A 13,336-nucleotide genomic window follows, 5' to 3' on the forward strand; every position below is an offset into this window, starting at 1 on the left:
TCCGGGGCGGGAAGGAGAATATAACATCCTACAGTTTCTCTTGCGGCTCCTCAATAGCAAACATTCTGATATCCTTTTATGTCCCTCCTCCAAGACTGAGATAGAGATGCACTACTAGACAGCTGCAGTTGGGGGGGGGATCCTCCTAATCAGCTGTTATTGGCTCGGAGATGATTGGCTGCGTTCACTGTCTTGTCTGAAGAAAAACCAAATATGATCTCCATTCTCTTAGAGTAATGGCCAGTAGTCCACCAGCTTGAACCAAATTGGAGCTTAACTATTGCTGAACAAAGATGCATTTTACATCATTCTCTGGCAAGCAAAAATGAGCTGTAGATTAAATATTGGGTGGGAGGGATCTGATGGCCTGACCAGTTAAAGAGATAAAATTCAGCCACCAAATAAGTGAAGGTGGATTTGTGGGTCAGTCAACAGGACAATGAAACCAGAGTGCATAGCCTTACTGGAAGCAATCAAGTTGGCATCCCAGCATGTTAAAGGGAAGGAAATCAAGTCCATTTGGGTGAAAGATGAGGCCTAAATAAGCTGAACTTCAGGAAGTAATGGCCTTAGCCTTTTTATGTTTCTGGAAAGGACTGTTATCAGATCATTTAGCAGATACCTGGGAAGCTAGGGTTGCCAAATCCAGGTAGGGAAATTCCCGGAGATTTGGAGGTGGAGCCTGTGGAGGGCAGAATTTGGGGAAGGGAGAATGCTCAGCCATGATGTGATGTCAGTCAAACATCCAAAGCTGCTGTTTTCTCCAGAGGAAGGGATCTCTGTGGTCTGCAGATCAGTGATAATTCAGGGAAAATCATAGAGTTGGAAGGGACTCCAAAGTCATCTAGTCCAACCCTCTGCACAATGCAGGAACTCACAACTACCTGCCCACCCACAGTGACCCCAATTTCATGCCCAAGTGATTTCCCTCCCCCCCCCCCACAAAAAATAATCTCCAGAATCCAGCCTGGTCTGGAGCAAACTCACCTACCATCCCACAGTGACGATCAGCAATTCCCTCCACCTGGAGATTGATTGATCTACAGTAGGGCTGAAATATAGTTCTGCATCTGGGAGTTAGTTATGCTGCAGATATCAGTAGGGGTGTAAAAGAGTTTGTTTTGGGCTGTTAATTTCAGGATGTTTCTTTAATATGTATCTATTAAAAATACTTATACCCCCACCTTAAACATTTTCACTACCCAAAGGAGTCACCCCACAAAAGAAACCCTGTGAGGTAGGTGGGACTGAGAGAACTCTAACAGAACTGCTTGGCAAGAACATTAAGAGAGCTGTGACTTGTCCAAGGTCACCCAGCTGGCTGCAGGAGAAGAAGAAGTGGGGAATCAAACCAGTTCTTCAGATGAGAGGCTGTTGCTTTTAACCACTTCACCATGCTGGCTACCCTCTCTGCGAGATGCCTGCTTGTTCATACCCCATCAGAAGCCCTGGCAAACAAATAAGCTTCTTGAAAATCTCAAATGAGGAGGTGCCCCTATCTCTTTAGGGAGCCCAATCCATAGAGTGGGGTCTGATGCAAAAGGCCTAGGCTCTGATTAGGGTTGCTAACTCTGGAATTTATGAGGGTGGGTCTTGGGGAGGGGAGGGACTTCAGTGAAGTATAATGCCATAGAGTCCACCTTCCAAAGGGACCGTTTTCTTCAAGTAAACATTGATTTCTGTTGTAATAGCAGGAGATCTCCACCCACCACTTAGAGGTTGGCACCCCTATCTGTGATTCATCCCAGGCTGGCCACCCTAAGTGGGAAAGCAGCCAGTAGGTGACAGCCTGAAGACGGTGCACTCAGGCCCACATTGGGAGGACTGGTCCTTCAGATATGTGGATCCCAGGCTTTAAAGGTCATAGCCAACACCTTGAATTGATGGAAATAAAATGGTCCAAAAGGGTAAGGTACATTCCCATTGGCTAGGCCCTGATTATGGTTGCCAGCTCTGCATTTGGAAATACCTGAAAATTTGCAGGGGTGAATCTGGGAGAGGGTGGGGATTGGGAATGAGAGGAGCCTCAGCAAGTTACATTGTCATAGAGTTCACCCTCTAATACAATGATTTTCTCCAGATGAACTGATATCTAGCATCTGGAGATCAGATTTAATGGTACGAAATCTTCAGCCACCAATTGGAGGTTTGCAAGTTGGCCATACTGGCCAGGCATTCTGGCTTTTTCTGGGAAGGGGGAACATCATCTGGTAATGAAATTGGGGTCACTGTGGGTGGGCAGGTAGTTGTGAGTTTCCTACATTGTGCAGCAGGTTGGACTAGATCACCCTGAAGATCCCTTCTAACTCCATGATTCTATGACAGCAGTCACACTGCTGCATTTGGGATCAGCTACAGTTTCTGGGTTGGTTCTGAGGGCAGCTCAACATAAAGCACATAACACCCAACTGGGATTTTACAGAGGTGTGGATTGGCATGGCCAAATCCTCTGAGTCTAAGGAAGGCTAGAAGTGGCAAGCCCAAAGGCTTTCTTGGCCACTGTATTTACTGCTTTTAATCAGCAAGGCTCGGTCTGTGTCCTTGGATTGCCAGATTATGCCTGGAAATCAGTGGGAGCTTGGAGGGCAGGGATATGGAGGGGGGCAAAGCTCAGTGTGTCCGTCAATGTTATTCCTGGGGGAAACCTAGAGGTGATGTTGGGTAGCTCTAGGATGTGCTAGTGATTCCTGTAGCTACCCAGGCTGCTGGTGGGAACATGAACCCATCTAGGTTCTGAACCTGCTCTGCAAAGGCCAATTCTGCTCCATCAAGAGATTATATTATGTTCTGTGATTTTATTGTGTTCCCTTTGCCTGAAGCCTTTTTTAGCTACTTTTCTCCATGTGGAACAAGGCAGGATGTAAGTATATTTAATAAGTACAAGAAAGCACCACTGTATGTGAGTACAATATGGTTGAAATTATGCAGATTTTAAATTTTGGTTAGCTTGCCCTGCTCCCTCTGAATAATTATTTTACTTGGCATGGTTCATTTAGACACCTTACTAGGACCATTTCCCCCACACACCAAGTAGAACATTCTGTCCCAACCCTTCAGGCTAACATTAATTCTTAGCCAGAAGCTCTGAAGACCTTAGCATCTGCATTTGCCATCTATTAGCAACTCTCTGGTCCCTCCCCACTCTGAATCATATGCTGGTCATACTAAAGATAAACAGTGTACTAAAAGCATAAAATCCTTAGTGGGGCTAGAAATGACATTGCCTTGGAGTTGCTGTTCTCTAGAGACATTAGCGAACTTAGAATGCCCTGTTAGGAAAATGAGGAAGACATTAATACATCAAGAGAGGGACCAATAACTACTAGGGTTGTTAGCTTGGTGTAGTGGTTAGGAGTGCGGACTTCTAATCTTGCGAGCCGGGTTTGATTCCGTGCTCCCCCACATGCAGCCATCTGGATGACCTTGGGCTTGCCACGGCACTGATAAAACTGTTCTGACTGAGCAGGAATATCAGGGCTCTCTCAGCCTCACCCACATCACAGGGTGTCTGCTGTGGGGAGAGGAAAGGGAAGGCGACTGTAAGCCACTTTGAGACTCCTTCGGGTAGGGAAAAGCGGCATATAAGAACCAACTCTTCTTCTGCCAGGTCCCCCCCCCAGCCACCAGCAGGGGTGGGGAGGAGGGTTGCCAGCTCCAGGCTGGGAAACTCCTGGAGATTTGCGGATGGAGCTCAGGGAGGACAGAGACCTCAGTCGGTACAATGCCCTAGAGTCTCCCCTCCAAAGCATCCATGGGAACTGATTTCTGTTGTCTGGAGATAAACTATCATTCCAGGAGATCCCTAGGTCCCACCTGGAGGCTGGCATCCCTAAATCAATAATACACTGTGCGGTGGGCAAGTTTGCTAGAATTATTGGCTGTCTTTCTCCGGGAAGGGACTGAAATCAGCTTACTACAATAAAAACACACAGTATAACAAATACAGCAAAAGAAAATATATATATATTAGATATAACAGCCACCAAGAATAACCAGCTTTGAGCTTGTCTGTGAGTCTTTTGGCTTGTGTTCCTGTGAGCTCTTTGGCTTGTGCCTCTGGCCACACAAACAGTCTTTATATCTGCAGTTGTACCTCCCAGTTTTGAAGTTCACCTCTATAGAGGTGAACACTGGTGTATCTGTATTCCTGTGCAAGTATCCAGCTGTACTCGAGATCACAGTAAACTGGCTTCATGGTATTCCTGCTTATATGTTGTTGCAGGGGAGGAAAGAGGGGTGCTGTTCTGGGGCTTCCACAGTGGCACTAGAGACTTGGAGATGGAGAGGCAAGAAGTTTGTAAAGCACATAAGTAGTGAATCCATGCCTTCCCCTCAGCTCATTTATGTCTCAGTGGTATTAAGATACCTTCACATCCTCACACAGTGTGGAAGCTGCTTCAGTATGGTACAATCCCTCACAGCCTGGATGTGCACATGAATAACACCACTATATGGGTGGGACTAGGGCCGCCAACCTCCAGGTGTTGCCTGGAGATCTCCCACTATTACAACTGATTTCCAGGCAACAGAGATCAGTTCACCTGGAGAAAATGACTGCTTTGGGTGGTCTGTGCTATGGCATTATACCCAATTTCAGTCCCCTCGTCCTTAAACTCTCCCCTCTTCAGTCTCCACCCCAAAATCTCCAGGTATTTCCTAACTCAGAACAGGCAACCCTTAGTAGGGTTGATGACATGGTGCTTATGTTATGTGGGACTGCATCCTGCTGAAATGGTCTCCATGCTGCTAGTTATGAATATGAACAGCACTTATGTCCACATTGCTGACCACAAGCTGCTACTTTAGCATGGCTGCAAGCAGAGTTATGCTGTTGCCTGCAAAAGCATATGTGTGCAGTATATGCAACGTATTAAAATTGATTTTTTTTCTCTTCGTTTCCAAATGTCCTACATTTAATGTCAATAGTAAAATAGTAATGTCTTTACTCATTTAACTGCTCGATAGTTTATGAGTTAGTCAGTTTGTGTTAGTAAAGATTTGTTCGTTTTATGTTCTGGAGCTATGAATTTTCATCTTCTGCTTCAGTGGAGGGACGTCACCCAAGGAGGTTAGGCCATGCCTCTGCTCGCTCAGGTAGGGCTATTCAAATTCAAATGGATTGTGTGACCTTACTGGGCGACCAAAAACCTTCCGGTTTTGGATAGCTCTCCACTCAGGTGGTTAGGCTTGTGGCTAGCTCCACTCAACTACGAGTTAGATTCCCTACCTTCACTCCAAACTTTTTCCAATAGAAGGAAGATCCTTGGGGGTGGCTGTAATTTGAATTTCTGAGCTCTGCCTGTTGTTGGCATTCTTTCCTTCTTTTCAGGTTTATGGCTACCAATGACCTGATGATGGAGCTGCAGAAGGATTCCATCAAGTTAGATGAAGACAGTGAGAAAAAAGTTGTGAAAATGCTGCTGAAATTGCTGGAGGACAAAAATGGGGAGGTGCAAAACCTGGCTGTCAAATGGTAAGGCTCCCCCTGCATCAACCCTAATTCTCAATAATGGAGACAAATCAACCCTAATGCTTAATAATGGAGACAAATCTTTTAAATATCTGAAAGTGATATTGCCAGTGCTGGGGGCCTGACTGCTTCCTTTCTTGTGAACTTCTTCTGTTTCACACACTGTAAAGTCAATGTGTAGGTTATGACATTTTTTTTCTGACTTAATCAACGGGCAGAATTCTTTGGTAGGGAATGTAGGATAATTACAAACTATGATGGACATTTTTGTGTGTATGTTCACACTTGCATTTATGTGCCTGTATGTTCAAATGCAATAGGCCCTTTTGTTTGTCACATAAAGCCAGGAAGGAGCCACATGGAAAATCAAGGAAGTTAAATATTTGACTCTGGAGATAGCACCAGAAATTGTCTAGATCAGGGCTTCCCAACCAGGGGCCCATGGGAGTTCTGAAGTGGTGTGGTATGGGGGGAATTTGGGTCTTCTCAGCTCCTACTCTTCTTTCCAGCCTACATGAGGCAGATCCACCATAGTAGTAGTGAAGGCCGAGGGAGGGAACAAAGAGGCTTAAGGGTGCGGGTAATGATGTCACTTCTGAGGGCATGGCAGGGGTTGTGGCCAGCTAACATCACTTCCAGGGCTCCTTGAAGTTTGAAAAGTTATTATACAGTCAAAAAGTTGAAAAGGGCTGGTCTAAATTCCCCTTTGTAGCTCAGCTGAGGTGCCATTGCAAAGCAATAGACAATGGGACTTGTGTATGCACACTCCCTTTTCTTGATTTGTTATCTTACGAGGCTTCCCCTTGGTTGAGACAACTAAAGATCAAGTCACTCCTCAAACATTGATGTACTATGACTTTTTGCACAATAGAACTCCCATGAGATACCTGGAAGAGAAAGGGGTTTCTGCAAAATTTCCTTCATTACTGCTGTCTACCAAGCTCTGCCCAAGGAAGGTTGCTATGAAATAGTTTTTCCTTTACATGTAACTTTCTGCTTCTTGCAGCTTGGGTCCTTTGGTGAGCAAAGTGAAAGAATATCAGGTGGAAACTATTGTTGATACACTATGTACCAACATGTTGTCTGATAAGGAACAGCTCCGGGACATCTCCAGTATCGGATTGAAGACTGTGATTTCAGAGCTGCCTCCTCCATCCACTGGTAGGAAAGCAACCCTCTTGGTTTACATAACGAAGAAGAATCCCAAACCCAACACCATGTAATATCTTTTATGAGGACTAATCAAATTATCATAATGTACTGTGAAAGTTGTCCTTCCTAGAACTTTTCATCAGGTTGGATGTTTGGAGGCAGGGGAGAAAACAGATTTTTCCACGTGTGATAGAAAAGGCTCTGGTCTGTGGCCTGTAACATCGAGTACAGGAGACATTGCAGACTGAATCAGTTAAGCAAATCCTTTCCACCAACAGAAAAGATGGGAACCTCCCACCCCAAGTTGTTCTTTGGGGTCTGCTGACCTTTGTGGGACACAGTTTCAGGAAGCACAGCAGATTGTAATGTGTTCCTGGGACTTTTCTATTTCAACTAGGTAACAAATAATCCTACTTCCATCCAGTTTGAAGGGGGTTATTCACAATTACTGCAGCGGGACCATCCCTGTGGATGCTCCTTCTGTTGCAGTGACAGAGTATGTCCACTTTCAAAGTGGCAGGGTTTGGCAGTACATCACCACTTGGCTGGGAAAGGCAAAGTGAGGGGAGAGGGGAACTTTCCTGTCTACAGGAGGACCCTGTGTTCATTTCCATGCAATATGGAGGTGCAATGCAGGAAAGGGAGGTAGGTGGTAGTGGCTTCAGCAAGTGCCTCAGGAATGGTGATGCTGTTCGCTTCTATCATAGAATCTTAGAATAATAGAATTGGAAGGGACTTCCTGGGTCATCTAGTCCAAGCCCCTGCACTATGCAGGTCACTCACAACCCTGTTCTCACCCTACTTGCTGGTGCTGCTGTGGCAAGGGCCCATTGTCACATCCCTGTCCTTATGCAGCAAAACAACAAGCAGTTTCTGAACCACAATTTCTTTTAGTCATTTTATTTCTAGGTGTTTAGCTCATGAGGACAGTATGACCTGAAAAGGCCTGTGGTACAACTGTAGCAGTGTCTGTTATGTACAGGGTATAACTTCCCAAATCTTAGATACTTCCATAGCTACTGCATGTTAACCTCAGGCACGCATGCTTAGGAGTGCCACATGTATGGCAGAAAGCAACATGTGATTCATCCTCAACACAGCTGTTCTCCGGGCATTATGTTCCATGAAGATCCAGAGAAGCTAGTGATGAATTTAAGCAGTGTCTGAGGACTGTAATAAGAATGGACAAACTGAACTAAAATCCAGAAGTGCCGTCAGTAGGGTCAGGTTGCCAGTAGGAAAGAAAGGACTAAAGGTTGTTTAGAGCCAGAGTGGGCAATCCTCAGAGTTCCAAACCCCTAGTCAGTCACAAAGCTTACTGGGTCACTTTGGTCCATTTCTGTGTCCCAGCTTGTTGTGGAGTGCTGTTATGACAGAAAAATGGAGGAAGTAGGAACACTGTATCTACCCTCTTATCTTGTCCTCCCTCCAAAGAGCTTTGGGCAGCATACATAAGATCTCTTCTCTACCTTTTTTGTCCTCCCAGCACCTTTATGAAAGGTAGGGTGATATGACTGGCCCAAGGTCACCCCCAATGAGCTTTATGGTAGGAAGGGGCTTAGAGCCCAGTATCTCTGGTACTAGTCCAACACTCTTAACCACTGTACCTCCTTGGCTCACCATGTATACTACCCTGAACTCCGCAGAGGAAGCGTGGAATAAAAATGTAATAGATGAAAGTTCTGCCCATCATCTTCCCCTCTTTATTTTTTGAGTCTTCAGCAGCTGTTGTCTCTGTGTTTATTTATTTGGGAGAGTCTTATACTACCTCTTCAGCATTCTGCTGGACACAGTTTACAAATTATACCATCATCAGTTCTCGATCTAAACAAGCCACTAATATAAGCAAGCCATTAAAACAAGTTTTCCAAACTTTTCTGAAATTTTCTGTCACATCCAGAAATGCCCAGCTACCACCCACTGTGAATAATGTTTGTCTCGTGCCATCACCATCTGGAGTTGCTTGTTTTTCCCCAGTAATAGCTGGAAGGCAAATCTTTGTCTAATCTTCATTCTCACCCATAGGCTCTACCATGACAGCCAATGTGTGCAAAAAGATCACAGCCCAGCTGACTGGAGCCGTTGGGAAGCAAGAGGATGTGTCTGTGCAGCTGGAAGCTCTTGACATCTTGTCAGATATTTTGAGCAGGTACTGAAAGAGTGCTGTGGAACAGATTGTATGAACAGCTTAGCAGACAAAACTCAAAGGCCTGTGCTGCATTTGGATGGGAAGAATGCCTGTTTTGCCACAAATCTCATTGGCTGCTTTTGGTCATGGTCCTGCCTTCTGGCTTGACCACCTAGATTAGACATGGTGGGCAAAATGAAATACAGCTAAACTGATACCTGCCCTGGTCCTGGAAGTACATTAATAGCCCTAGTAACATGCTTTTGCATATGAAACATTTTAAAGTAGCTTTGTTTTACTTTCAGAGTCATTGTTCTGTATTAATTCTGGACAATCCAGGATGAATCACACATATTGAATGTCTGCTCGGAAAAATATTAATGGATTGCTGTTAGTGAGCCTCAAGGGAGGGCGATATATAAATTTAATAAATACATAGTAAGGGCCAAATTATATGTTGTAGCAACCACAGGTTCAACCTGTGGTTGCCAAGGTCATTTTAGAGAAGAACTTGACCATTGGAAAAATAAACCTCAAGGAGGTCCCTCAGCACAAGGGGGCCAGGCAGTTCTCCCCCTCCCATGCATCTTTTCAAGGGAAAGAACTACCAACTGTTTTGGTAGTTGAAAAACTGATGGGTGGGGGGGCAAACTTTCCTTGTCCCCTTGCAGCATTTTTTCAATGTTCAGATTCTTCTATAAAATGACTGATGGAGGGATATGCTAATATAGGACATTCTTCAGGGAGTTCCTCTGGAGTGCAGCTTAGCATTATCTTAATTTGGAAAACCTTTTTGGTGACGAAGTTGCTCTTGTGTCTCTCACCTACTGCAGGTTAGGTGGGACTCTGTACTCCTTCCATTCCTCCATCTTGAACTGCCTCCTTCCACAGCTCACAAGTCCCAGGCTGGCTGTGCGTAAAAGGGCCATCATTGCCTTGGGTCACCTGGTCTTGACTTGCAACAGGAATATCTTTGCAGAGCTTATGGAGCACCTGCTAGCAGAGCTGAAGAGAAACCACTCCACTTCAACCACAAGGACGTATATCCAGTGTATTGCCGGCATCAGCAGGCAGGCTGGGCACCGCATAGGTAGGTCTTGTCATTGGGATCCCAGTTCTGCAATGACAGGTCACATATGTGCTCAACCCCAGTCATTCAGTTCCATTTTTACCCTCGATGACAGGGCTGGCCTAACTGTGGCTCTCCATATCATGGATTACAATCAGCAGCAGCCCCTGGCAGGGGCTCATGGGAACTGTAGTCCATGGACATCTGGAGAGCCACAGTTTGGCCACCCCTGCTCTGTGAGGAGTTCAGGATGGCATATGTGGTTCTCCCCTTCTCTGTTGTATCCCTACAACGACACTGTAAGGTGGGTTTTGGAGAAAAACAGTCTGTGACGAGTCCATTGTCGCACAAGGAGCTCTACAGCTGAGGCCCAAACTGCACAAGATGTTTGCCCACGTCAGGTCAGGGTTCTGCTGACCTGACTTGCATTTCCTGAAGGTGTCATCTGGTTTCAGGGAACTTATTTCCTCAAACACTGCAGACCCTGAGTCGGATTGGGACCGCAGTGTAGGAGGATGTTTCTGCCTTGTTGGGGAACTGCATGTGCACCGAATACTGTGCATTCCCACCCCCACAAAGGGCAGAAAGCACTCCTGGGATCATTTTGGGTTGGGAAAACAGTATTTCAGGGAGACTGAATCCCCGTGTCCTCCCGCACAGCAATCCTAACGTGAATTGTGCCCTAAAGTGCTTGGGGAAATAAGGTCCTCACAGAAAGCAGCTGGGGGAATGCAAGTTGGGTCAGCAGAACCCCAACCCAATTTGTGGGCAAATGTCTTGTGTACTTTGGACTTGGGTAGGGTCGAACCTGATTCTTTCTGGTCCTTATTAATTAATTATATTTATATACCACCCTCCCTTGTGGCTCAAGGTGATTTACATAAAACATGGGAAAACGTGAGAGTATAATACAAATCAGCAACAGCATCGAATAAACAACTATAACAGCAGTGGTGTCAACAGTATTCCAATAATTGGTGGTAATGACATTAACCTGATTAATTATGAACCCATAGATTGGTCAGTTCATGGGGAGGGGTTTGGGGGCCCCTGTGGATGTTGTTGGTTCAGTCAACTTCAACCAAGTGCCTGGTGGAAGAGCTCCATTTTGCAGGCCCTACAGAACTGTGCTACCTCTGTCAGGGCCCCACTCTCTTCTGGGAGCTCATTCCACCAGGTAGGGGCCAGGACAGAGAAAGCTCTCGCCCTGATTGAGGTCAGACATGCTTCTTTGGGGCCAGGGATGACTAGCCACTTGGAAGTGGCGGAGCATAGAGCTCTTTGGGGGATATAGACAGTGAGGCAGTCCCTCAGATATGCTGGGCCCAGTCCGCGTATGGCCTTAAAGGTGATTACCAGAACCTTAAGTCTGATCCAAAATTCATCTGGTAGCCAGTGCACTTGTTGGAGAGCAAGCCTGACGTGGGACCTCCATGGTGTTCTTGTGAGGACCCTGGCTGCTGCATTCTGGAGTAGCTGTAGTTTCCAGAACAAGGTTAAGGGTAGGCCTCCACTGAGCGAGTTGCAGAAATCCAGTCTAGAGGTGGCCGTAATGTGGATCACTATGGGTAGGTGTTCCAGGGCCAAGTAGGGCGCTAGTAGTTTGGCTTGGCACAGGTGGTAGAATGCCAGCCGTGCTACTCCTGTGATCTCTGCCTCCATAGAGAGGGAGGTGTCCAGGATCACATCCAGGTTCTTGGCGGAGTGAACCACAGATAGTTGTACTCTATCCAGGATGAACAGTCACACTTCCTCGCTTGGAGCCTTCCTGCCCAGCCACAAGACTGTCTTAACACTTTAAGCAGTCTCCCACACTGGCTTGTGTTCTGAATATATGCCTGTTGTTGTCATAGTTTTTCTACTCCATTCTTATATCTCTAGACTAAAATTTTCTCCTTGGCCCTGTTCTTTTTATTTATCCTGTAAGTATTCTGCTAAATAGGCAGCTGTCTGGAGCCTCAGTGTGCTGCCGTAGCATCTTTTCAGTTCATTAGGACAGAAGCAGCTGCCAGGGACAGGTTTTATGGCTTCTGTAATTGATGAGCCCTTGTTGAACCAGTAGGGCTGAGGGGGGGGGGGGTAATCCTCCTTGGATGCCGTCCTCTTGCAAAATGTGCACACTTCTACCAGACCCAATCAGAAAACAGGGTTTACTAAGTTATTCGATACCAAAGGAGTGGACGAGTGAAGTAAATGAGGTAAACTATCTGATCAAGGCTATGCCCATTTTTGACAGCAGTCTGCAACTGCGGGAGCTCCTAGATCACTAACCGAGCAGGGCAAGGAGTTTCCTTGATGACACTCTGTCACTGTTTTCCAGGGGACTATCTGGAGAAGACGATCCCGTTAATCGTTCAGTACTGTAATGTTGAGGATGATGAACTGAGGGAATACTGCTTTCAAGCCTTTGAATCATTTGTAAGAAGGTTGGTGCCCTTTTCTGGGAAATCCCTCGGTTGTTTTGCAGAGATACTATTTTTGGTTGGACATTACCACTGGAATCTCGGTTCTGACTATATCCATGTCTGATCATGGTTGAGGGGAGGTGCTTCTCAGCAGCCCTGTCCTAGGTGGCTGGCTATGACCTAGCCATGCCTGCTAGATACAGACCTTCCCACTAACTGGGGAACAACCTACACTGCCACATTCATCAGCCCTGGAATTCTGAAACATAGATATTAAAGCAAGAGAAGCACACTGTGCTATTGGAATTCTTTGAGGGGATTTGAATAAATGGGAAAACAGCTTTTCAGGATCTTAGCCAAACAGTTTGTTTTTAGAGGCAATCTTAGCCTCTACAAGGGTACACAGGGAGGAGGTCTTTAAGAGGGGCTAGAACACAGTAGGACGGCCTGATGCAATGTGCAAAGAGACCCTGTGGTTACATCACAGGAAGGAAGAGAAGACACCAGCCGAAGCTGCTTGTGTAATACTGTGGCAGTCATACAGTGTTTCCAGACCCGCTTCATGATTTAATTCAACTTCAGTTCTCAGATGTGTTTCAACAGAAGGATCCAGGTGGCACTTTGAGTTCTTTGTGAACATAAAGCTTGGGCCTTCATTTGAAATGAATGGCAAGTACTGCATTGCATTTCAGACCCCATGCTTGTAAACAATCACCAGATCACAATGAATATATGATTCATCTTATTTATGTAGTATATAGTTCACCTTTCTCACAGAGACTCAAGATGGTTCGTGCATTAAGTTCACGCAACTGAGGTATAAGTTGTGGCATGAGCTGGCTTTGATGGGGACGTTTTACTGAATGTTTTGGAAACACTGCTTATGGAATTGTTGTTCTGTGCTATTAAAGGTAAAGGTATCCCCTGTGCAAGCACCGAGTCATGTCTGACCCTTGGGGTGACGCCCTCTAGCGTTTTCATGGCAGACTCAATACGGGGTGGTTTGCCAGTGCCTTCCCCAGTCATTACCGTTTACCCCCCAGCAAGCTGGGTACTCATTTTACCGACCTCGGAAGGATGGAAGGCTGAGTCAACCTTGAGTCGGCTGCTGG

The 13,336-nt window shown here is 45.9% G+C and overlaps 1 protein-coding gene across 2 annotated transcripts in view; it reads left to right on the forward strand.

Moving 5' to 3' along the window:
- Positions 1–13,336, forward strand: part of LOC143831819 (cullin-associated NEDD8-dissociated protein 1-like) — a 38,018-nt gene that overhangs the window by 4,449 nt on the left and 20,233 nt on the right. For both annotated transcript variants that reach the window (XM_077325288.1, XM_077325289.1), the window contains exons 3-7: positions 5,330–5,473; positions 6,477–6,631; positions 8,648–8,771; positions 9,584–9,840; positions 12,140–12,245. In XM_077325288.1, the coding sequence (XP_077181403.1) occupies positions 5,330–5,473; positions 6,477–6,631; positions 8,648–8,771; positions 9,584–9,840; positions 12,140–12,245 (786 nt within the window). The remainder of the gene's footprint in view (positions 1–5,329; positions 5,474–6,476; positions 6,632–8,647; positions 8,772–9,583; positions 9,841–12,139; positions 12,246–13,336) is intronic.

The sequence above is a fragment of the Paroedura picta genome, chromosome 3, assembly GCF_049243985.1.
Source record: "Paroedura picta isolate Pp20150507F chromosome 3, Ppicta_v3.0, whole genome shotgun sequence".
NCBI classification, from domain to species: domain Eukaryota; kingdom Metazoa; phylum Chordata; class Lepidosauria; order Squamata; family Gekkonidae; genus Paroedura; species Paroedura picta.